Here is a 26,042-nt window from a genome sequence, read left to right on the forward strand (position 1 = left end):
TTAGGGAGAAAATAAAAAATTTATTTGGTTAGTGAATGCTAGTGTTATATTTTTATCTGTCTTTCTTGAGTGTCACACTTATGAAAAGTAAATGTAGGCTTTTTTCTTTCACTTCTCTTTTTTTGGCTTTTCTTTTCCCATGAACTGTGCAGGCAAAGCCTGAACTCTCTTCCCTGCTCTGCTCTCGAGACTCTGTGTTAGCAGTGTCAAAGTCTAACTCACTTTTCAGAAGAGAAGGTATTTCTCTGTCCTGTGTGCTTGCAAAATCTTTTGTTAAGAAAAAAAATGGTTGTTTTGGATTGTTTTAAAGCTTACTTTTATTCTGGGTCTTTCCTTGAGTCCTACGTATTTATATATTTGGAAAGAAGAAAATTTGATTCCTATATCATTACTTGGTAATAAATTTGTTCTGGCATCCCCTATAATATTCTTTTTTTGCTTAAATCCACTGTCTACAAACTGTGAAAATATTTTTGTCTAGTGAGTAAGAATGAGTCTCCTTTAACTTGTCAAGTTTTGTTTGCATACTCAGAAATGGAATACTTTTATTTTTAACCCCTATGAGACCCTTGCATGCTAAATGAAAGCTTATATTGGGAAAAATGTGGAAATGGACAATCACAATTTTTGGTGTTTCCATTTTCAAGGAAAAGATATTACACAAAGAAAGAAAAGAACACTCAATAATTCATTGGCATGGAAAAGTTCCAAAAAATCCATATTTGAAACAACTATCTGAAGCTTATATTGCAAAACTGCAAGGCCCACATTGGATTTGTAGAAAAAAAGAAAAACATAGTAGTTTATTATATAGTTTATGTGAGGCTATATAGTCCTTGACTCATAATGACATTTCAGCTTGTGTAAATAGCTTATGCCAACAAAGGATCCTGGTCTGATATAGAAATTACCTTAAATTAAGTTATTTTAGAAAGCATGTGCTACTATCTGAAAGGCAAGAAAACATTTCCAAGGCTAATGCTTAAATGCTGCTCTAAATTCCTCCCTTCCGCCCTGTCTTGTTTTGTTTTCCTTCTCTTTATCTTCCAGATCAAATGAATATTGACTGATGCCACCAAGAAGTACCCTGAAAAAAGAGCTTCATTTTTTTATCTGGTTGACAGAGTGATAACATAGAATATCTGCACTCTTTTTTTTTTATTTTGCAATATTATTTTAAAAATAATCACAATCATACCGTAGTCATGTCCATCCAATTTGCTGTCACCACTGTTTGTCTGTACTTGAACTACAGATTGCAGGTCCTGCATATCCCATGATTTTTGTCTGGATGAAATGTATGAAAATGATTCCCATTCAGACTTCTTTTGCTTTCTGAAAAAGTAAAAAACTGTATCAATCTTCTCTAATGCTGATGTCCAGTCTGTGATGCAGCTGGAAATCATTTATGCTCAGAGTTCCCTAGAGCATTTCTTGTTGTTTGCTTGGAAAGACAGTGATTAAATTTTATCATCTTGGTTACTCGATTGATTCCAGAATCTTTGAAATGTGAGCTTCTAACTCCCTCTGCACATCTCTGCCCTACATAAACTCACTCAGAGGATTTTGATCCAAAGGTTTAAAGATTTCTGGATCAAAACTTTCAGCTGCCTTTTATTCTGTAGAAGCATCATAAAAAATCATTGGTTGTCAGTTCAACTTTAACTCTTTGGATGAAATGTGAAAATCCTAATAATGTGAATTTAAGGAAGATTGTGCAGGGGCATGCATATTGGATGGAAATTACAAAGAAAAAAAAAAGGATTTTGATGATGAAGAGAGTGGAGATCTAGCATAGCTTCTCAGAAGGAATAAGAAAGAAGCTACAACCAGGCTAGATTTGAAATGGGTCTTTAACTTTGTGAATTCACGCATATGATAAGTTTGCCTGAAATAGAGTTGACTGGATATCATGACCTAAAAGGTCTTTTCCAGATCTGATGTATTCACAGCTTTAAAAGCTAAAGGCTAGAAAAAATTTAAACCCTCTTCTGAAACAAATTGATTTTGACTGAAGTAAAAATATATCAAAATAAATCAGTTCAAGAAAGCTCCTGTGTCTTTTTTTATCCCCAGCTTTCTTAGGCCCATTTTTTAGTCTCTTTATCAGTAAATTAGAGAGATAGAGAATACTTTTCATCTTGATTGCATCACCAAATGTATCACATTTTACCCTTTCCTCCTCATGAAACTTAATGCTGGCATTTCTGTTAGTACAAGGAGTCCTCCAATGCCTGTCATTTGTTGTGGCAAGGGAAAGCATCCTATTTGTACATATATTTTCAGAAATTTTAAACAAAATATTGGGAGAAGTCCTGTTGGTCCTAAAATTTCGTTGCCTTGTACCATAAGTCTCCTTCATGTTTTATCCTATTTGCTAAGAAATCTAGAGAATAAATTAGGAGAAAGGCAAAAAAAAACCCCTCAAGTGAGCAGGTGAGGAGGAAGAAATGGGTGCTAACCATTGATATATGGAAATCTGAGCTCTGATAGAGCTCAGGGAGAATTCCTCATGACTTTGACTTTTTCTTATAATTATCTTATTAATTATCCACATCTTGAATCTGAGCCATATTCAGTTTTCACATTGCAGATGAGGATTGTTACAGTTTCCAGGGGAATGAGCTGGATCCAGGGCCTGGCCAATGAAGGCATGCAGGAACAAAGTCACCCTGATTTTAGTGCAATAGAGACTCTGAAGTGACTTATAGATCTGGGACAAGATATATTGGTCACCTTGATAGGAGCTGACACAAAACTGTGTGTTTTCTCTGGCTTCTGAGAAGATGAACTCCTGATGGAAGATAAGATTTAAGGGGTTGAATAATTTAGCACAGTTCAGGATTAAATTGAAACCATAAATTGCTTTCCAAAAGGTAAAATTTGGTGCTTAATATATGCCTACTGGTCAAGTGAAGCAGAGAAGAGAAAAAATATATAGTAGAGATCTTTGGCATTTGGACTTGCACTGTTTTGACACTAAATCAAGCTCCAAGTATAACTGCAGGGCAGTGATGATTTGCATGTCTACACTGAAGAAACTGCAAACATATTCATGCCACAACTTGTGAATGCCTCTTGTAACACACAACCTGTTCCATGAATCCATTTTATTCTTTTGGGATAGGAAAAGTAACCTGCCATTCTTGTACCCAGAATCTGAGGGGAAAGAACATCAAAAGGCTTCCTTTTAAAGAATGTGCATGATACAGAAATGCCTGTGAACTGCAGTGTTGATGCAGAAAAGACATCATTGTGTCATAGAGGCATTTCCTCTGTTACCCTGATCCAACTTTCTGCAGTTCTTTTCTGCTCCCTTTGCTTTGCCTCATAATTCCTTTTATTGGAAGGCTTGTTGGCTCTGTTTGGTCTTGCACCTGCTCAATACAAGCTGAATAAAGTGTTCATTGATGTGGTAGATCCAAATGTTCCTAGCAGAACTTACCAGGGAATTGATGCACTGTGTTACAGCTCTGTGGTTGCTGTTGGAGGCACTTGGGAAGATTGTCCTAGTGGGAATCTGTTTCACTTTCTTCAGGTCAGTCTCTAGTGGACCATCAGCTGCTCCAGGTACAGGGAAGGCTGAGCTTGAGGCTGAGAGCAAAACTGCCTAGAGCTGCAGTGTTTCATGGATATGTACCCGTTTCCATGCACCTTTTTTCAGACAGCTCTGTGTGGTGAGGGGTGGAGAGAGAGACAGGTAAGGTTTGTTTGGGGTATTGATGATGTGGATGTTGACTGGCTGGGAAATTACCCAAATCTTGGCTTTTCCATACACTGGTTCCCTGGGCAGCAGGGAGTGGCAGATGCTTAGGAAAGCATTTCATGAGGACTTTTGAAAGGTCTGTTTCTTTCTGTGCTAATTGAATTTTTTGCATCAATGTTCATTGCTGAGGGTGCTTGAGAGTGTCCTAGGCTGAGCTGCTACTTGTGCAGACAAACCTAGGGAAAATGGGAAGGTTAATGTAGGAGACTTAGGATCACAAAAGGGGCAGTAACTAATCACTAAAGTTTGATTTTGCTAAGTATTCTGGTGGAATTCAAATAAGAAACTGCTGAGAAGGCTTTATAAATCCTCTGTTAAGTGAGCTCTACTCCTAAAGGAATGGGGTGGTCACATGGATGCACAGAGTGCTGAGGGGGCAACCCAGCAGCAAATTTTAAGCAGAGAAACTGGTAAAGCTGCTGCTAAGATGCAGAGTTAGTGAATGAACTGCTGAATGGGATGTCCTGGAGGAGAGCCAGCACAGCTCTCTCCATACCAGGACCTGTGAATCCTGCAGAGGTTGCTGTGACAGAGGCATGAGGCCTGGCCTCATGAGGCCAGACCTGGGATGGTCTGGCCAAGGGGAGCCCTTGTGGGCTTCCAGAAAGCTTTGATGGGGTAAAAGATACAGCTTCTGGTACAGAAACCAGGGGTGGAAGGCATGGTGTCCTCATGGCTAAACAACTGTTTAAGTGTATCAAGCAATAAGGTGGTGGTCAGGGTTTGCCTGGGTGTTTACTGGTGAGGACCACTAGGGACCAGTGATGGGAGCAGTGCTGCTCACTGGAAGCAAAATGAAAGGGGGTAAAGCTTATTTTGCACAATTAGAGTGGGCATGGGCTGATTGCAGAAATTTTCAGAAGGATCTCATGATGCTGAATGACTCTGAAGCAGATTGCAGTCAAAATGTGAGATTGGTGAAGGCAGAATAATGCATGTGCAGGATTAAAAAGCTATCAAGTTTGGACTTCATATTATCAATTAACACTCAGGAAAGGGATCTTTGGATAATTAAAGAGAGCAGTGCAGAAAGTGTGATGACACCACCATTTGGGTGCAGCCAGATGTTGAATTTTTTTTCTAGTTCTGACAATTGTACATCAAAAAAACCCATAATTGAGATAAAGATGGATAAAGATAGAACAGATTCAGGATTAGCAGAAATCTAAGTTGTCTAGGGTGCTTCCACTTTGAGTTGTGGTGATTTAAGAGGTATATCAGTAGATTCATAAAATCACAGAAGGTGTAGAGAGGCAAATGATTACTCGCTGTTACTTACAACATGATACAGCAATTGAATTATCAGACAGGATTTTAAAAACAGAAGGAAGTACTTTACATTGCCCATAATTAAATTGTGAACTTATTACATAGCCTGCTGTGGAGACCAAGACTATAAATGGATTCAGGGAAGGACCAACACATTCCTAGAGTAAAAAGCCATTACAGGCTATTAAGTGCAAAGGTCTGGAAGCAGCCTCCAGCTCAGGAAGTCCTTAAACTACTGATTACTGGAAACTGTGACTGGAGTATATCAGGGGAAGGATCAACCAATTTGTGCCAGTCCTTCTCTAAACACCTGCTACTGGCTACTGTCAGGAATGGGTTGGTGCACCAGACAGATTATTTAATTTGGCTGAAGTTGGCTCCTTTCACAGCAAATAAAAAAAAAATCTGGGAATTGATGTTTCAGTAAAATAATCACTGCCCAGTAGTTAGCTAAAAATGAGGAAAATACGTGCCCAGAAGGCAAGCTGGGAACAATGGGTTTCAGGGTCCTGGTACAGTCAGCAGAGATGCATGGGGAAAACTTAAATAATGCCAGAGATTAGCCAGTACATTTTGTTTACAACATTCATAAGCACCAAATTGCAGGAATGAAAGCCACCTCCAAATAAACACAGGAACGTATAATTTGTTCATAAAGCATACAGGTGCTGTCTGGCCTTGTACAGGACTTTTAGAGCTATAGTTGGCAAAGCTGAAGGCTGGCAGGTGTACAGTTTACCCACATTGAATATTCAAAGAAATTCAGGGCTATTGTAACTTAAACATCATTATACAAATGATTGTCCCTTTCTCTGTAAATTTCTAGGTAAAAACATCTTTCCTGGCAGACATCCTAGCCGTAGGATCTGTGGGAGCCAGTCTCTCTGCATTTTTATATTCTTTCAACTTTGCAGCCGAGAGACTACCCCAATGGTAATGCTCATATACAAAGGAGGATGATAACCCCAGCCTTGGAAAGGCAGTCATTCCAACACCAGTGACAACTAAATTGACAGTCAAAGCTGTTAACCACATGCAACAGTCACTTACTCTTTCCATTCCAAATAGCTTTTTTACTAGCACTTAAGTAAGTTGCATACTATTGACTAATTGTTGTGCTCTTTGAAGATTCAGGTAAAATTGTTCAGCCTAAGGAACTCATTGGAGGATATTATATGCCTTCACTGGAAAAAAATGCTCAATAAAGCCTAAGGCTGGGATATAAGCTCGAATCTCCCCTGATCAAATATGTATCCTTTGATCTAATAAGTAGGTTGAGTCTCGCCTGACTTTCCAGCAAAATGCAAATGTAATGCTTTTAAAAAATAAAAAAGTCAGTGTACTTGAATGTCTGATTCTTTTGGTTTTCAAGACAGTTAAAGAATTTCCTCAGTTGTATCAGCTGTGGAATTAGTATCAGATATTTTTGTTAGTTGTGTATTTAGTGACATAGGCATTTATGTGTACCCATGCCTGTTCTCAGCGATGGTGTGTTAGCTAAGTCTAACACTTAATAAGATCTACTACAAATAACTGATTACTGGATGTGAAAAAGCAGTTATCAAAATACAGCTTATTATTTATGATGAAATATTTCTTAGCTGTTGGCTACTACATCAGCAACTGGGCTGGTTGTGCCCATTTTAGCAAAGTTGTGCTCTTCAGAGTCTGAAGAATGGAATATGTGATGAGACCACAGATTCACGTTTTCTGTCTGTCTCTTATCAGGGAGCAGTGATTACTTCTATGGGAAAGGCTGACTGTCAAGCCTGTGTTTTCATTCATGCACTCAGTACAGTGGAGATGAAATTTCTGGGAAAGATAACTAAAAGCCAATCGTGTTACCTTGGCATTGGAAAAGTGCCAGGTGGTGTAATTTGTCAGAGTAATATGAGATATGTTCACCTGGATACTCAGCATCTGCTCTGCTATCAGATTCATGCTACCTTCCCTTTCCCCCCTTTTTCTGTCTCTTGTCTGTCTGTCTACATTTATTAGAAGGCCATGTGTTTGCTCTTTAGCTTGCCCTCCTTTTTTAATGGAAAGGCTTCCGCAGTGCATACAGTGTGCTTTGACACTTGGTCTCTCTTCACTCTGAGAGAAAATTCTGACAAGAAACTGCAAAAGTAGACATTTTTTAGCTTGTTCCTGGGCCTAAGGGTCACTTCTAGCTGGTTCATGCAAGTGTGCAATGCCTGAGATAATTTTAAGGCTTTTATGTTAAAATGCACCAGGAAAAAAAAAGGCATTATTGTCATGCCTGTGTTTTGTATATGTGTACTTTCTAGACAAACCATAAGTCCAACTTGGCATGCAGAGGAAGGGCAGGCTGTTGGCACAAGACTGTGCCAGGTCTCCCCCAAAAAGGCTCATCAGCCTCAGCTTCCTCTTAGAGAAATGTGGGCCAAGTCTGAGGTTCTCCTGTGGGAGGTTTGCACGTCTCCAATTCTGACTTGAAATAGTATCTGAGGCTTGGTGCTGAGATGTCTGCAAGCACTCGTTACACATATTTACCTTCCTCTGTTGTGAGGACAGGCCTAAGTAGGTTTGCTTTACCTCTGTCAGTGATGCAGAGTGGAAAAAGTGATACTGCCCTCTTTCCACCCAAATAAACGAAGATGTTATGAACCACAAATAGACACAAGAATGTACTCCTGTGTTTAGGAAGCCTGAATAACTAATTGAAATAGAAGACAGTGTGGAAAGAAACTGCCAAATATTGGGAAGTTTTCCTGAAAAATATATTTAAAAACCATTTCTTTAGTTTCTTGTAACTTATTTCTCTAAGGCTTTATTCCAGTTATTGAGATGTGTAGCTTATGTTGTGCTTATATATTTGGCATAAAATCTTTCTTGCTAAATTGTTCCCTCCTGATATATTGCCAGATGGTAAAAGTGTTTTTCTTGGGCTTCTTCCCCTTTTTTATCAAATACAAAATATTTTGGGAAGAAAAACCCCTTAACGTCCAAGTCTTGCCCACATTAAGTAGAAGGAGGGTATTGGATGATCAGAGACTGATGTTAATGCTTTGAGTTGTTCATGCTGCCCACAAGAAAGGGGGTTTAAGAGATGCTGCTTCAGTTCCATTGATTTTTCCAGACATGCACTGTGAGCAGTGAGGCTTCCAAGCTCCTTTACTGCAGATATATATGGCACTGTATATTTTCAGGACAATGAAAAGATTTATTTAGCATATGGCTGACCTGGATTGTCTCCACTGGCTCAATTGACCTTTATTGCCTTGGGACAGTGGTAAGATTAGGAGATGCTATAAATAGCTGCAGCACTGTGGGAGCGGTATCACAAAAATGCACTTTACACAAACAGCCTGTCATTTTACTTTGTGGAGGATGTGTGTGTTTGGCTTACAAAGGGAGATATCTCTGAGATGATATTTGTCCTCTTCTGAATCACTGCAGCTGAAGCTGTGAGATTATTTTGGCCACTACCATCGGGTTCTAATACATACAATGCAATAGTGTTGGAGAGCTGTAGGAAATAGACTGTTTAGGTGCAGCTGAGCTTTTTATTGGCAGCATTCTGTGCTTTCACCTGAGGGCTCACTTGTGAGGCAGCTCTGTCAGGGCTGGGTGTCTGAAGGGAGACAGGCAGGGAGGATGTCCCCTCAGCACTGTGGAGGCAGCTTCAGGAGTGTTTCTGACCACCACCTATGACTTCTGAGGTAGGTCACATCTGTGCCTCAAGAGCTGTAAAAATTACTTTGGGTCAGAAAGATAGAACTGAAATAGAAATTTAAGTGGAAAGAAGCTGTAATTCCATGAGGGATTCTGATATGATCAAAGAAGGTTTCAGTTTATGACTTCGCTTTGTGGTGGTTGTCCCCATGTCTTGTTTTCTGTAGTCGGATGCTGAATGGATGACTTTTTCCAGCATATAAGCCAAGTAAAAGCAAAAAGGGTTTGATTCTTTGTATAAACTCATATTTTGTCTCTCCTATGAATGGTATTTGGAATTATGCATAAATTGATTCGACAGATTGAGTTGGTGTGTAAGGAATAGGTGAAATGCATAAGGACTCCACTAACATTGGCAAACATAACCACAGACAGTCCACTGGATTTGATATTTCAGCTTAGTGCCAGCTGAGTAACTGATCTCCATTAAACAGTAATTTCCAGTGATCAGGTTTGCTTTATTCTTTTCCTGAACTGCTTTAGCAGGAGATGGTATTCAAGCACCATTTCACTGAAGCTGAAATGAAATGCGTGGCTGCCTCTTCTGATTTCTGGAGAAGGCTGGGGAGGATGTTGGGTAGTTATGTTGGAGAGATATATTTGTTATATATACACTCAATTTATTTGTCTTTTTCTTTTCAATTTGCAGGAAAGCAATCTCCAGGTCAGGCCTCCAGCACTTGGCTCCTGTGCATACCCTCAACATTCCAGTCACCAATGGACCTGTGAAGGAACCAAGAGCGGCCTTAGAGTGGACTGTAGGTGTTTGGTTTTTTGGCAGTTAATTTGAGCAGTATCTCTAGTTGTTGTTGCTCTCTCCATCCTTAAACCAACATAAGACATCCTGTTGCTATCAGAATTAGTGCTAGTTATTAGGAATATGCTTCTATAAAGAGCTGAAGCATGAGGCAGAGACAGGACAACTTGTGGGGACTTGAGCAAAAAAGGACAGATTTTCCAGCTTGGAAGCTGGTTACATTTTCCCACCTCCTTCTTGACAAATGTTGATCTAATTTCAGCACAGCAGGGTATTGTGCCTCTGTTTGATGGGCCAAAACTTAAGGCTGAAGACACACATCAAGTTGTCTGCATCTGCAGAGTAGGTAACTGAAATCTTTGGTCACAGCTCTTTGTAGCTACGATTAGATTTCTTCTGAGCCCAAGCTAGTGTGTAGACATGGAGACCATGTTTCCACCCCTTGTCTTGCTCTTTATGTTTCTGGGCTGAACCACTCTAGGGCTGGCCAAAAGTTAAACCAGATTGTTGAGGGCATTGTGCAAATCTCTTTTAAACACTGGCAAGCATGGGGCATCAACCACCTCTCTAGGAAGACTGTTCCAGGGTTTGGCCACCCTCTCTGTGTTTACTACTGCAAGTCTGTACCTCCCTGAACCATCCCCACATACCTTCCACGTGGTTATGCACTGGTAAGAGCTAAAAAGATGAGCATAAGCCAGCAGGTCTCACAAATGTCTCAAAGCAAAGCATACAGAAGATTTTACACTTGGCTATTGGTAAAGAGGTTGATACATTGCATTATCAAGGCACCAGCCACCCAAGCAGCTTTTAGTTGAAGATAACTTCTGTTTTGATGAATATGGCTTATGTTTATCTTTGTTCTCTATATCAAAACAGAATTGATTTTTAGATTGCCTGCTGTTCTTGAACTCCAGACATTGCACTCAGAGTTTAAAGGGAAATTTTGCAGGCTGTGTTGCAGGAAGCTGGATTAGATTCACTATGAGGGTCTGCAGTTTGAAAGCTTGCAGAGAATCCTCTTGGAAGTGTTTTGGAGAATACCTTGTTCCTTCATTCCAGCAAACCCAGGTGCTGATTCAGCTAGCCAGTAAAAATGCCTGTTGTGAATCATCACTGCTGTTCAGTAGAAATCTGAAGGATCAGTCACATAAGTGAAGGAGGGTTAAGCACATCGGCTAAATAAAATGCCTTTGAAAACTGTACTTAGAAAAAGCAACAGCAACAATCCCTGCCAAAAAAGGCCCCTGAACCCCAAGTCCAACAACCACAACTTGCCCTTCCTCAGCCAATTGTCTGCTACTCCTTTACCAGGGTGATCCATGATCCAATGATGACTTGGATCATGGATCACCCTGGTAAAGGAGTAGCAGACATTCACTCCTTTGACCTCATGTGATCCCTACACATAAATACTGCAGGAGTTGCTATAAATTGGTAAACATTGGTTAAATATTTAGGGTTTTAATTGTGTGTAGTTTTTTTGTGGTTTACTTCCATGGTTATGGTTTAGATTTTTGGTCAGTTTAATTTCTTAGCTGTTTGCAGCCTTTCAGACTGCTTTACTTCACACTTTGATTGGAGAAGGGAGGAAACTTTGTGTCATGTGGGGAGAAGGACATGATGGTGAGTGGAAGACATCTGTGATGGGGAGGAGACTGAACTGACCACCTGTAGTGACTGATAAAAGAGAAAAAGGTATTTCTCAAATCTGAGGTATGATGGAAGTAAGGTTTGGACATGTGGGGAGGTTGAAGTGGACCAAAGGTTTTTAATATGTAGTGAATTTCAACAAAGAAAACCCCCTCAAGTTTTAAATTAAGTCCAGAGGTATATTTGGTAGAGTGAAACGATATTTCAATTGATGTGTCAGAGCCAGACAAGAAATTTTTGTGTTTGATCACTGGAAGGCAGCATTGATCAGTGTGTGTTGCAGCCTCATATACATCATCCTCCTCTTCAGTATTTCTGAGGATCATTCTCTGAGGACACATGATGGGAGATCTTTCCAAAGTCTAAATGACATGAGCATAAATTGTCTCTTGATTTAAAAGGGAGGAAATATTTTCTACCACAGTCTTCACAGTAATAACTGGAAAGAATTCCCTGGCCATTGTCTCCATTTTTGAGAACTCCTTTCAGGTGATTTGCCATTATCAGATGGACCTGTGAACAGGGCACTGAGTCAAAGAGTGGGATTCCATTCTCTGCTCTGTCACTTACCTTGTGAGTGAGCTCAGAGGATTTGTTTTTCCTCTCAGTACATCAGCCTCTCTACAGTAAAACAGAAGTGATGATTCTCATGTCCCCTAAGACTTTTTGCACTAAACTCCCCAGTATTCTTTACTATTGTTGTTGCTACTGTCTCTCTTCCCTGAAGTTTCTTTTTCCTAAAATACTTACAAATGTCCAGTTTCATCACATTTCTTACACTTAATTCATGTTAACTTGTAGCTTTGCTGTATAATTTAAGGTTCTCTTTTCACACCAGGGCCATACAGAATACAGTGTGTGGAGTAGGTGTTATAATAACCAGAGGGGAGTGCTGGGGATGCCTTACTAAAAAGGAATTGACCTAAATGGCTGCCCCTGGGAGATGTTTATGCCTATCCCTTTCTCCCCCACACCTTCATTTCAGACATCACTCCCAAGTGTTAAATAATAAAGCAGGTAATTCTAGCCCAGATTCTCAAGTGAGTACACACTGAGCCACCCAATACAATGCCTGTGTACCTTTGAGAATCCAGGTCTTTGTGTATTTTTCTGTTGCCTTTTTCTACCAAGGATTATAACCATAAGCTTGTACACAAAGTCTTCCTGTAATTTTCTTTTAACTACTGCCTCCTAGCTCTTGCTTTCTATGGTGCCTACAAAACTGACAGCCACTAGAATAGTGGAGCGCTGAACATCCCCAAATCTCCTTCTTTTTTTTCTGTTAATGCTCATTTCGTTCCTTCTCCCAAGACAACAAGACTCAGAATCTTTCCCCCACTTCTTAAGAGGCACTTGAAAGTATTCAGTTTCCATTATTGGAGGTCAATGAAAAAACTTGACTGATCTATGCTTTGTGCTCTGTGAATGCACAATTGGAGTTCTCTGGGCACAAGTTGAATGTTTTTAGAGGAGAAGTATTACAATTTATACCATAAGTTATGTGTATAAAGTACAAAGCCAGAAATCTTTTGGGTCTTAACAAGAACAGAAAACTGTGTGTCATAGTAAAAGTTGAAAAATGGCATTTGGCAATATGTGGAAGAAGGCACAGGTCAGGAGGATTGTACAAGGCACTACCCGATGTCACACGGATGGAGTAAGGAAAGCCAGATCTCATCTAGTGTAGAATCTTAGAGGAACAGGAAAGGTAACAGGAATAGTTTCTGTAGGCAAATCAACAGTGATAGGAAGAGCGGGAAATAGGGCAGAGAACATGGTGACAAAGGACATGGAAAACCTGAATTACTCAGTCCCTTTTTTTTTTTTTTTTTAACCTCCATTTTTGCTGGTAAGACCTGCCTTCAGCAATCCCAGGTCACTGATAGCAGGGTCTGAAAGAAGGAAGATCTACTTTTGTGGAGGGTGATCAGGTTAGGGAATACTTAGACTGAACACACAGAGGTCTGTGGGACCTGATGGGTTGCACATAAAGGTGCTGAGGGAGCTGGCTGACATCACTGCTAGGACAGTCTGGTGTCTTTGAATGGTCATGATGGTCAGAGAATGTTCCTGAGGACAGCAGTGAAACAAATGTCCATTCTGCCTTCAAGAAGGATTAGGAGTATCCAGGGAATGCCAGGCTAATCAGTCTTACCCTGATTTCTGTGAAGGTTATGGAGCAAATCCTTCTGGAAGTAATTTCCAAAAATATTAAGAAGTGACTGAGAGTATTCAGCATTGATTTATGGAGGGGAGATTGTGCCTGACCAGCCTAACACATTAAATAAGTGGCTTGGTGGATGAGGGGAGACCATTGTGTTGACTTTTGCAAGCATTTTGACACCATCTTCCATAGCATCCTTGTAGATAAACTGATTGGGGTATGGGCTAGACAAATGGACATGAAGTGACCTATATCAGTGAGGCATTTAAAATTAGTAAATGTGACTTTTAAAGGAGTCTGTTGCATTATATTCTGTGCCTTTTTGACACTAGTCAGTAGTTCTGTCTGCTTACTTTCATGGACAGCAATTGTTGGGAAGTGCCTAATGATGTTAATGATTTACTAGAGCTTGGATTATTCTTGTATGTGTTAATACAGTAGCACATGTTTTACATATGATGAAACATTTCCCTCATTCTAGATAAATTTATTTCTTTTCCCCATTAATGGTTTGGCTTCTCTATCATAACTTCCTAAAAGCTATACTAACTTTTTCACTGAAGGATGGACTTCTCTTCCATTAGAGGGTCTTCAAGGCTAAGTTTTGTAATTGGGAATTAAGCATTCAGTTGAAGAGATGTTTATATTTATATGCTCTCATGACAAAAGGAGAATACCAGGGTGTATTCCATTAGTCACATAAAAAGATGAAGAGGTGATAGGAATTCTAGTTCAAATTATGCAGTGATGAATGGAAGCCCTATGCATATTTAAAAATTGCTGAATTTTTGTGTGCAGTTGACACTTGAAGTGCTGTGTTCTGGATCTGTAGTTCTGCTTTACTGCTTCTTTTTCGTGAAGGTTTGAGATTTGATATTCTTTCCAGAGAGCTCTAAAGAGAAAAGAAGTCTGTCATATTTCAGAATGGTGGCCATATATTTGTATTTTTCCAGTGGTGTAGAGGATGCAGTGATTTTGCAGAAGGTGCCCACCTAGAAAATGTGTATTTTTTTCTTGTTGCTGCAGTGCAACTGTTATCAGCCAAAGTAGTGGTTCATGAGGACATAGGGAATCATCATTTCTGTTGATAGCATCTGAACATTGCTGCTCCATAAAGACAAATGTTGTCATTCTGCTTCTGTATACAGGTGATCTCTCAGCTGAGGCTTAGGGGGATCTCAAAAGGCAATTGATGCAGAGATGTCGGAAAGCATGGTGGGGGAAAGGAGAAACCTATCCCTATGCTGTTTTATTTTGCTCTATGTCCACATATTACACTTGCAATAATTTAAGAATAGGTGACCTCTACATGAAAAATATTCCCAAATTAAAATGTGCTAATATGGAGTTACAACTGAGAATATATATCAGCAGAAAAATATTTGAGGCACTGTTCCTGTCTGCAACACACATATTGCAAACTCTGAAATTTCAGAGTTAAGGGTGAAACATAATCCAAACGTGACAGAAAGATATTTGGGAAAGAGACATCCAAACAATTTTTTTTTTCCTCCTCAATAGTTATTTCATAAAGAAAGGGCCAAAACTAATAATTTTTGCTTACAAATAGATTTAACTAAGTTTGGATTGATGACCACTGATTTTACACTAATCACAAGTATCACCCAAATGCATATTTGCAAGAATATTCTTCTCTCTTGCTAGAGTGTTAACAAAGGGAAAATTTTCTTACTGATTTATTGTAGAGATTTTTCTTAATTTTTTTTTTCAGAATGTCAGTCATAGCAAGGACTGGAGGAGAGTTTCATTCCTCCTGTTACAATTGAAGTTACAGCTCTTTTGAACTAGAAGATTGGGCTGAGTGGTTTATTTGTTTGGCTGAATAAGTATGGCTGCTTCACATGGCAAATTAAAACAGCCAGGTTTATCTTCGTTGCTTTTGAAACCATGCTGACTGCAGTCTGAAGAACAGTGAGGTATGGAGATAGTGGTGGGTGTTAGTAAAATGGTAACTCTTGCTCTGTCATTTACTATGCTGGAGAGCTTGAAGAAATCTAGTTCAGTCAGTGAAATGTGCACAGCAAGTCGTGAACACATGCATACAATTACATGGCTACCAAATCCTGGTTCTTGAATTCTTACTTCTCTTCCACTTCAGGGGGGATTGTGTGTGGTATTTGTTTTGTATGCAAGGAATGTTTGCTCTACTGGAATTATTTTTGTTTGCTATTAAGGTGGTAATGGATCAGGAGCAATCAAATGGGAGGTCTCCACCTGGGAGATGGAGAGATATTGAGATGGTGTGTCCCCTGTGAGCCAGGCTGCCAGAAAAGCTCTGCTGCCTCCGCTTCACTGAGCAGGGGCTCTTTTTCTTCCCAGGACACTTGTGAAGGCTGGGAAGCTGGAGAGGAGAGAGAGTTCACAGTTTTCCTTATTAGGCCACAGTCATTGCTGTTTTATCCACAATGATGGACAGCATCCATTTTCCACATAGCAAGTCAGAGCAAAACGTGTCAGCCCAAAAGTGTGTTTTGATGGGTCAGCTGAGGAGACACCAAAAGCAGCAGTCCCACTGAAGCCATCTTTAACCCACCACTCTCTGTGTCAGATCCAAAGTTATGTGGTCACAGGGTGAGTCATTTTGTCTAGCTGATTTGGTGGATAAGATATTGTATTTGCTGGGTCTCCCATGGCAGGAAGGAATGATGAATCTGACTCCGTCTTCTCAGAAGGCTAATTTATTATTTTATGATACTATATTATACTAAAGAATACTAAACTGAAGAATACAGAAAGGATACTTACTGAATGTTAACAAGAAAATAATGAAAACTTGTGACTCTCTCCAGAGTCCTGATGCAGCTTGGCCCCAGTTGGCCAATGAGTGAAAGCAACTCACACCAGAATCCAATGAAACAATGACCTGTTGGATAAACAGTCTCCAAACACATTCCAGAGGGTCAAAACACAGGAGAAGCAAATCAGATAATTACTGTTTTCCTTTTTTTCTGAGGCTTCTCAGTTTTCCAGGAGAAAAATTCTGGGTGAAGGGATTTTTCCAGAAAATGTGAATGTCACAATAAGACAGCTAGTTTTTTTTTCCATTAGCTGAACTGATTTTATGTGTAGTTTTACAGCCACAGATTCAACATGAGGAAAGTGGCAAGAGCATGAGACTGGTGTCTGTCTTCAGGGACAGAAAGAGAACAGCTGCTCTTTAAAAGCCATTAAACCTAAAGCCAACATAAAGACATCAAGTACAAAATAAAGCAAACTGGCAAAGTTTTAATGGAAAAAGAAAAGGCTATGTCAAAATATACAAGTGATGACAGAACCTTTACTGTGGTTTAGCTTTGTGTTAAACAGGATATCATCCTAGAGGTGATAGGAGCTTATTCCAGGGACCTCTGTCAGCGTCTGTGTTGGTCGGTGGTGATGAGTGCCCTTTTGTCCAGCATGTTGTGGAATATTGTCTGTAAATTTTGGAGTAGAAAATACTGCCTTATTTGAAGTTAAAATTCTTTATAGAAATGTATTGAATTTTTCAAAATTTTCTGTCAGAAGTGAATAAAAAATTGGCTTACAAAAGGTCACAGCACTTCCTTTGACTATATCATGATTTTCATAAGTGGCAAGAGAATATCTCATCATACAAATTACAGAGCCTTGTAAAATTTAAAACAGTAAAGTTAAAAAAATTCCCTTTGATCTTATTGAGAAAAATTAACTGAGAAGGAAAGATTTTTGAGGGAGGGCATTTCATCTTGGGCAGTTTGATCTTTTTGCTCTGATTCAGGATGAAAGATTTTCCAAAAGTCCACTTGCTGGAATTGAAATTGAGAGTTTTCACGTGCAGTGCTGTGAAATTTTCTGTGGCTGCAGGTGTCTGGAGGTGTGCCACTCATACCAGATCAGGTTATTTACATTTTTATTGCCTAGTTGTATTAGAACTCTATAATAACGTGAACTTGAAGGTCGTCCTTGTAGACTACTAACTAATTTTATTTACATGGTGATGTAAAGTAAAGACAAGTAAATCTCTGATATAATCTGGAACAATAGAGAACAAACAGTCCAAACCAGGTTATGGAAATAGGCCACTTTATCTTTAGAAATCCTGATGGCAAGTTATGTGGACCTGGTCCAAATGGAGGGGTAGTTAATCTATTTTTTAATATGATTTTTTTATTCCTTGTTAAAAATCTGTCCCTGAGCTGTGTGCTTTCTTTTTTAGCTTTCAGAGTTAGTCTTTGCTAAGAATTTTTTATATCCTATGAGATTTTCCTCTGGGTTATAATGTTGACACTGTTTTGTCAGCAGAGAATCTGCTTATGTCAAGCACTCTTTGGTGAGCTTGTATTCTGCTACTGAAGACAAAATAGCTGCAATATAAGGACACACATGAGGGACAGAGTTTACAATCTGAATAATGTACCCCTTAAGAAGGGCTTGAAAAATTTCTTAAGCTAGTGCAAGTTCTTAGAAATTATTTTGAATTATAAATTGTTGAAAATCCTTACTCAAACTATTCTGCTCTGGGAATTAGAACACTTCTGATGAAGTTAAAGACCTGCAGACAAGTAGACCTCTCACCAAAAAACAGCCAGTATTGGTCTTGTCCTCTAGTTTTACTGGAAGAGAACACCATGGTTGGGGTAGGCACCACGTGCACTCTTGCCTAGTCCTGGCTGTTGTGGATGCACTCCAGAAGGAAAAGGATTTCGCTACTTGTGCTTTTGTGCATTACCTAGGAAATCAGCATATCAAGAGAAGCTATCTCATTTTATCACTTTGAAACTGACAGTGGTATTTTAAATAAATTATTTTCTCCAAGATGGCTATTTCGGAGCATCCTGCTGTCGGACGCCATCTGTTTGGTGAGCATCATCATTTCTGACTTCTGCAGTGTGGGAAGCAAATGTCAGACTGTCAAAGCATTTTCTATCATGCTCTAATTCTGGCTGAACAGAATTCCTGTTTATTCACTTTGCTTAAGTAGTGTACAGTAGACTTTCAGGGATTTTTAGTCACATCAGGATTACAGGCAAGTGAAACCCACTGTCTACCTACAATCAAATCTCTCTAGAACAAGAATTTGCATAGAATCAAGGTACAAATTGGGTCAAATGAGGCTGTCAAGACAAAGTTAGGTGTTATCCTATGATGTTAGTTGTTGATCACTCCGAATTGTCAGTGTGCTAGGTAGATTCTTTTTTGGAGAGCATTCTCAGACCAATGTGTTGCTCTTTCATGTATAAAGTTCAAGTCTAGTCTCTCTTGGTGGTGTAATGCTTTATTGAGGTATTCACAAAGAGAGTGTTGACCCAGCTATTTAAAGGAAAGCATTTTCCCTAGTCTAGTTTGTCCTATCATCCTAAGGGTACAGTCAGCATGTAGTTTTTTACTCCTGTGCTTGATTCTTAAATTTTTTTGTTTCTCCCATTGAAAGTTCATTTGTTGTGTTTTTGTTTCATCTCTCTGGATTTTCTGTTTCTTTAAAATTCTGTGTACATCCCATACTTATGAAATCTGAATTCCCAGTTAAACTATGCAGCATGTGGGAAGAACATCAGCAAAGTTTTACTGAAGTGTGTTCAAATTGGTGACACATCATTGTATTGTCAGCATCTTTTAAGCTGGGATGGTCAGCCTGGGTAATGCTATTGTATGCTATGGCTTTGTGTTGTAGAAAACCAAAGCAATACTTGGTGGTGTGGTAGTTGGTTTTTATTTGGCCTTTTTAAATTTTTTTTAAATTTGTTGACTATCAGATTTTTTTCCTTGTATGCTCACATGGCTGAATTTCACAAAACAGATTAATAATGATTTCTTTTTCCCAGGAAAATGCTGTGAATGGAGAGCATCTGTGGCTAGAGACTAATGTTTCTGGGGACCTCTGCTACCTGGGGGAGGAGAGCTGCCAAGTCAAATTCTCAGTGAGTTATTTTTGGATTTCTTTTCCTTTTTCTGAGGTAACAAGCCTGGCTTCAGACTGATGCAGTGCTCAGTTGCTTGAGAGCTTGAATTGTTTGCCTGTGTTCCAAAAGGAGAGCAAAAAGGGCAAAAAGGCTTCTGGTAAAGACTTGATTGCTTCAGGAAAAAAGTCCAAACCAGTTTTGATTGACCCAGATTATTTACACAGTGAGAATGTATGCAATGAACAGCTTCACTAACGTGGTACGGGAAAAAAAGGGTAGAATACTGAGGTGTTTCAGGAATATTAAAAGACACTAGTCTATTTTACATGAAAATATATGCAAATATATCACTGTTACAGCCTCTGAGAGGAGGGTCTGATCAAATTTCTGCAATTTTAACCACTGCAAGGGTTTGAACTGAATTTTCCAAACTCTTGAATGCACTCACCAGTAATGAGTGCACTCTCTTATTTGAGTGTTTACCTTCTCCTGTTTGGGAATATTCAAGGTTAGCTTTTTCCTATTGAGGCTTTTCTGCTGTCTATGGAAGCATTTCATTGGAGTGATCTCAGATCCATGAGTATCTATTCTTTGACTGTTGCACTTTCAGGCTATTTCAGGAGCTCTTTCTGCCTAGTGTTTCAGTTAAATTGCTTCATCAAAAGAGAAGAAAATACCCAAACCCTTCTCACTTGGGTATTTAGGAAGCTTGGGAAGAGAGTGGGGATCCTGTACTCATGTCCTTGATCTGAAACAATGCTCCAAGGGAGTATCCTAGCCCTTGGACTGAAAAGATTAAAGGGAATTCCTCTTCTCTGGGATGTTTGTGGTTACCATCTGTGGCTCTTCATGATACTGCATTTCTGCTTTTATTACCACCCTCCCCACCTTCAGAGCATTTAATTCAAAGCAAAGCATTTTGATTCACTAATCACCCCTAGTGTTCAGGGCAATGTGATCCAAAATACTTTCCATAGCACGTTTTTGTGCTTTCCATAGCACAAATTAAATATCCATCTCCTAAAAATTCTCAAGCAAATTGGGTGCATTATGGTATATAGCGCTAAGGCCAAGCCTGAGGAGCCTATGCCTCCTTCAGAGTACTGAAGCAAAGTCCCAGCAACTGCTGGTTGTGTGGTAATACTCCAGGGAAGTGTCACTCTGTGTTTGCTGTGCACTTACACTGGTCCTGAGACACTGCTGGCAAAAGCTGGACACAGGATTTCTTTGGCTGAGTGGACCTTTGGTCTGATCCAGTGTGGTGGTTCTTGTGTGCTCAGTAGATTTTTGCCTTCCTAAAACTGAGCAAATTCTTCCTCGTGATTTGGCACATTGAAAGTAACATGGAAATTTAATAACATATTGCATATGGTTTTTACAGAGATAAAAACCAAACTTGGCAAACACAGAGATAAAAATCATGAACTTACCAAGTCATGAATCGTGTGAAAGCCTGGAGCCTGGTCTGCTATACAATGCCATGATTCTTCAGGTGAAACATTAGAACACCATATACATGGGAACATGCACAGTTAGGGTCTATCTAGATAATTACGACAATTAATAACGTTATTATAATTATTCCATAATGTGAGCTGCAGCGGTGTTCCCTGTTGTTTTTTTTTTTGTGAGCTTATTTAAAATATGCTGAAAATTATAAAGAAATAATTTATTAGAGATTTAAATGGACATGAATAAATTGAATGTAAGAGATCCAAAGCAAAGAAATCTCAACTTACTTTGTATTTATAAATCTTCTGTCCCTCAAGCACAAGTCTGTAAGTTAAATTTACATGAAAATTAATTCCAGCTGGTTAATTAAATTGAGTTTATGGAAGTAAAGTAAGTAAATACATTCTCTCTTTTGGATGTATTCTCTTGCCTTTGATATGCTTTGGCCCAGGGGATTCAATGGAAATTATTTCAAAAGCCTTATTGAAATTAATAAAACTAACCAGCATAATTGAAAATTTTGTTCCTGCTGTAACATTTCATAAGCATTTAACAGCATTCTATGAAAATTTTATCATTCTCTGCTGAAATAACCCAAGTACCTAAGTATTTTTCTGCAAGGCAATGGTCAGGCCCATCAAATGAAATATTTTATGATAAGCATGAAATGACCTCTTGCATACTGATGTGAGTTCTCTGGTTTGCATGTGCAATTTTTCTCTGTCTTTGCTCATCATCTTCGTAGGATGCTCACTTTTAGAGTGATGCTCTGCAGTGTTAACCTGATCCCCTACCTAAAGAGAGCATTCACTTCTAGTTCACAAGCTGGAGTGTTGTGGCTGGTTTTTTTTTTCAGAGAAGTTCAGTTTTTAACCAGAAGAGCTTCAGTTCTTATTTATTTATTTATTTATATGTTTATCTATCTATCTATCTATCTATCTATCTATCTATCTATCTATCTATCTATCTATCTATCTAATCTATCTATCTTCTTTTTTTTTCCCCACAACTGAGAGCACCAATGGAGGGAAAAAATAAAGTGTATTGCATAGAGAGTGAAACATCTCTTGTTTTTCAGCTGGCTTTGTTTTCCCCTGGGCATAGCTCAGCTCCACACACACACACACTGTCCCTTTGCTGTTGCAGAAGTCTGCCCTGCGGAGGAAGTGTGCTGCCTGCAAGATCGTGGTCCACAACGCCTGCATGGAGCAGCTAGAGAAGGTGAGACATTGCCACCTTCTGGAGCCTGACGTAGCCAACATGCTTTTAATTCTTTTAGTGAGGTCTCAGCCTGGAAAACGCTCTGTGCCAAAGTTTTCACAGCTGTTTTAACAATGTACTTGTGAACGAAACTTGGCTTAAAATTCCACTTTTTAAAAAAAATATATTTCTTTGAACCCCATGAACCATAAAAAACCCCAAAACTAAACAAAGAAAAAAACTAGAGAATGCTTTCACAATTTTAATGTTTTAAGAATAAATTGCCTCTGATTCAAAATTAAAAATTGAAGCTTGAAAATGGAATATCCTGTCATGTACAAAATTGGCCTTTTACAATTCCCCAACTAAAGCCAACATAGTTCATGGTATGACAGCTATACTTATTACAAGCACTGCAGCATAAGATGCTAGTGTGAACTTTCCCCCCTGTATTTACTAGACTATATTGTTTTCTCTTCAAAACTTCTGAATTCAAGTTTTTGTCTGTCAAATGGAAAACATCAAACCTTTCCTTCATACTACCATTATTTCTGTGAGCATCTGTTCTGCTTCTCATTTCCTTCAAGGATTCTTGATCACACCCAAGCACCTACAGAATATCTATCACTGATTTCAGTCTTCCCCTCAGAGATTTGTCTTCATTATGCCTAACTGGAAATGTGCTAGAGAAATCTCCTCCCCACCCTTTTCAGTCCTGGTGGGATACGTGCAAAAAATATGTGTGGGAATTTCCCCACTGCTTTCATTAGAGCTTCATTTTCACTCTTAAATGTTTAGCAATATTGTTCTTCATAAAACAAGCTGATGCATAACAAATTTATAGCAGCAACCCTATAAGGAAAGGGTTTTTTCCTTTCCAAGTATTTGGGCTCATATTGACAAATCCCACAGTGATTGCCATAATACCAAGTTGGAGAGGTACCATTTCCACCCCCGATGCTTTTATCCACAGTGAAATTAACATTAGCACGTGCTTGCAGCACAAAATGTTACCAGTGAATGTTTCATGATTTCCTTCATCACCAGCAGTGCTGACTTTCCATAGCCCAGTGAGTTGGCGGCATTGGCAGCCAGAGAAAATGAACACTTAGATAAAACCCAGCTTCTCTGTGCTGTTTTTGAGACCACAAAATCCCCCTCTTGGCAGAGGGCTGTTACAAAGTCTATAAAGTTTAAAACTAGTACCTAAGTCTTCTGCTTGACCCTGCCAAGCAGGGTCAAGGGGCTAATTTTAAGGAAAATAAATATAAGCTGGGTCTTTCCAGCCTGCCATGGCTGAGCAGTGAAACAACAAATTGCAATTCCAGGTGGAGAGCAATAGGAGATTAATATTACAATTCATTTCTTTATGTGTACTAGGTATATGTGCCCTTCATTTCTTTATATGTACTAGGTGTTTTGCTCACTTTTTTTTTGTGTGTGTCTTTTAAAAAATTATTATTTTTATTTTTCTCCCTAGAGAAAAAAAATATTTTTCTCTCTAGAACTATGATTTTGAAGGCAACTATTATTAAATGAGGGAAGAACGTATTTATTTGGGGAGGGTTGTATTTAAATTTGGAGAAGCTTGGTCATTCTATATTTGTAACAAAAGCATAGCTGTGCATTGTATTCAAATGTTTAATTCTTTGAAGGATGGTCAACTCAAACTTGAATTTGTTTAATTTAGTGCATTCTTTGTGCAGGCGTCTCTCTTCTTCAGGACCTTTTTTAGTGTCTACATCCCTCTATTCTTATTTCTATTGTTTTTCTTTTCTCAAAACTTTTTTCTCATAGGACTACCTTATTATTTATTAAGTACTTTTTTTCTCTTCACCTTCCTCAAAATTTTTTCCATTCATGAGAACTCCTGTTCTCTTTGGAGTGGCAACACCACTGCGTGAGGAAATACAATGGTCCCCAAATGATTTGTGGCTGGGGAAGTGGATGCAAACATCCTTCTCTAAGGAAAAGGTAGAAATCTATGAGAATTTGCATGGTTCTTTATGTAAGTTGCAACTTCTCTACAGATTTTGTTTATGAAGACATAAGTACAGGATGTGCAAAAAGGTCTTGAGTAGAGTGAAATTTCGAGCACCTTTTGAGATCTAAGCTGAAGTCTGCACTTGTTTGCAAATTATTTTCAGAAAAACAAAATGGATAAAGCAGTTTCCTTCTAGAAGGAGGAAGCAGTTGAAATATTTGAACTGAGTAGGCAGCAATAGCATTAGTGAAGGTGGGGGCTGTGTAGAGGTTCAGCAAGGAGAATTAATATGGCATATGATAAGAGATTTTTCTGATATCCAGGTAAGGATCTTTTTTCACCCAGTGAAGCTAATATTTTAATAGATAATAAATACTTTGGAAGTCTTACCTAGATCAAGATATTGGGATAACTTTCCTTTCAGCTCACTTTAAGTTCTAACAGTTTTATTTCAATGCCAGATTAACTTTCGCTGCAAACCAACTTTCCGAGAAGGAGGCTCCAGATCTCCAAGAGAGGTAAGTACTGGACAAATTTCTTTTCATTTGACATGTGTGCTGGTCCCCCTGGTGTGCAGATGCAAAAGTGCTTTGAGATTGAGAGGAGGCTCAGACAGAGAATTGGTTCCCAATGGAGTATGTTCCCCTCTCCAGAATAAATGTAAAACAAATTCTAGCTGAAACACTCTATTACTTATGCTGACAGAAACCATTTCACTGTTCTGCTGTCTTTTGCCCACTCATTCAGTTATTCTTTTTCCCTTTTTTTGGTAACATTTTTTCTTCTTGGCCTTTGAGCTAGTATTTTTGTTTTTTGAAAAACTATTTTCCTCTCCTTTCACTTCTTGTCTCTTAGTCTTTTTTTTTTTCCCTCTAGAACTATCTCAAACATAAAATCAAATATTTAAAAACCTGAATACTGAGGAAGTAGTTCTGGCCTTATTTCAATAAGATAAAAAAAACACCACCTTGTCCTTATTCCACCTACAGTTTTGGTGGTTTTTGAGGTTTCCTGCAGTGCCTGCTGTCCATTTTGCTCCAGGAATTACTCTGTTGGCTGAAGGGACTTTTTCCTTGGTGTCTGTGAACAAATTTTATGTAGATGCAAGGTGCCCATGCTCCTATAACACATCTTTTTTTGTCCTTCTTTGCAGAACTTTGTGCGGCACCACTGGGTGCACCGGCGGCGGCAAGAGGGCAAATGTAAGCAGTGTGGAAAGGTGAGGTTTCCTGCACAGCACAAGCACAGCACAGGGCATTCAGGAGTTCAGGGTAGCCAGTAGGTCATTCTAGTCATTGCAGTTTTTTTCTATCACAAACACTTGGCCTCTTTTAATAGCTAATGACAAGCCTGAGATGTTGAGCTTTCCAGCTCTGATTCCCATGTGGGAAGAGAAAGGCAGCTGCATCTGCAGGAATGAGAACATCATTTGTCCTGGGAGGTTGTGGTGTACCGGCTGCTGAAAGTGAGGAGGAGGAAAGCTGTGACTCCTTGAGCCTTTTGAATTGCTAGGCTAACCCTGTACTAATATGATGTTCTTGCAGTGATGTCCTCTGTGCCAAAATTGTGATGGCCTATTTTTTAGGCTCCTGGAAAAGAAAGGCTGTTGCTTTCTTTCTGCCCCAGCAGCCTCTAAGATCTATGAGATTGCTTAATGTTTCTTCTGCTTTGTAGATTGTAAAAGTTTATTTCTAAAAAACTATAAAAAAGGGGAAGAAGTACTTTAATTACTGAATGTCTTCTGAAATATTATGAACCCCTGAAATATATTGGGAGATATTTAAAAATTAACAAGGATTCAACTTCCTTTATTTAGCACTATGCTAAATACTTCTGCCTTCCTCTTTACAAATAGTAAGCAAGTCCATGTTTCATCTCCATGGCACAGCGCTTCAGGCAGAGGAAAATGAGATTTGTATCTGGATACTCATGCAGATTGTCAGCTACTAATAGGACATGCAATAAAAATGTGATGCCCTTTTATAGCAAGTACCTTGGGAATAGTGCAGCAAGGCAGTTTGCACACAGCATTCTTGGGGTATGACTTTGCCATCCTTCTCTGCCTTCTTGGTCTGGATCTCCCCTACAGATATTTGGAATTGATTTTGCAATGCGAGAACTCACCAGGTATCATATCCAAACTTGTGCTGGGTATGTACCCATGGGCAGCCTTGGTTGATATAAGACTTCAAATCCAACCATCAAACAGACAATACAGAAAA

At 39.0% G+C, this 26,042-nt stretch overlaps 1 protein-coding gene across 4 annotated transcripts in view; it reads left to right on the forward strand.

The window, feature by feature from the left end:
- Window positions 1-26,042, forward strand: part of DGKI (diacylglycerol kinase iota) — a 209,818-nt gene that overhangs the window by 66,762 nt on the left and 117,014 nt on the right. For all 4 annotated transcript variants that reach the window (XM_036401342.2, XM_036401343.2, XM_036401344.2 and 1 more), the window contains exons 2-6: window positions 9,381-9,489; window positions 19,107-19,202; window positions 21,783-21,857; window positions 24,282-24,338; window positions 24,974-25,039. In XM_036401342.2, the coding sequence (XP_036257235.1) occupies window positions 9,381-9,489; window positions 19,107-19,202; window positions 21,783-21,857; window positions 24,282-24,338; window positions 24,974-25,039 (403 nt within the window). The remainder of the gene's footprint in view (window positions 1-9,380; window positions 9,490-19,106; window positions 19,203-21,782; window positions 21,858-24,281; window positions 24,339-24,973; window positions 25,040-26,042) is intronic.

The sequence above is a fragment of the Molothrus ater genome, chromosome 5 (assembly GCF_012460135.2).
Source record: "Molothrus ater isolate BHLD 08-10-18 breed brown headed cowbird chromosome 5, BPBGC_Mater_1.1, whole genome shotgun sequence".
Classification (NCBI taxonomy): domain Eukaryota; kingdom Metazoa; phylum Chordata; class Aves; order Passeriformes; family Icteridae; genus Molothrus; species Molothrus ater.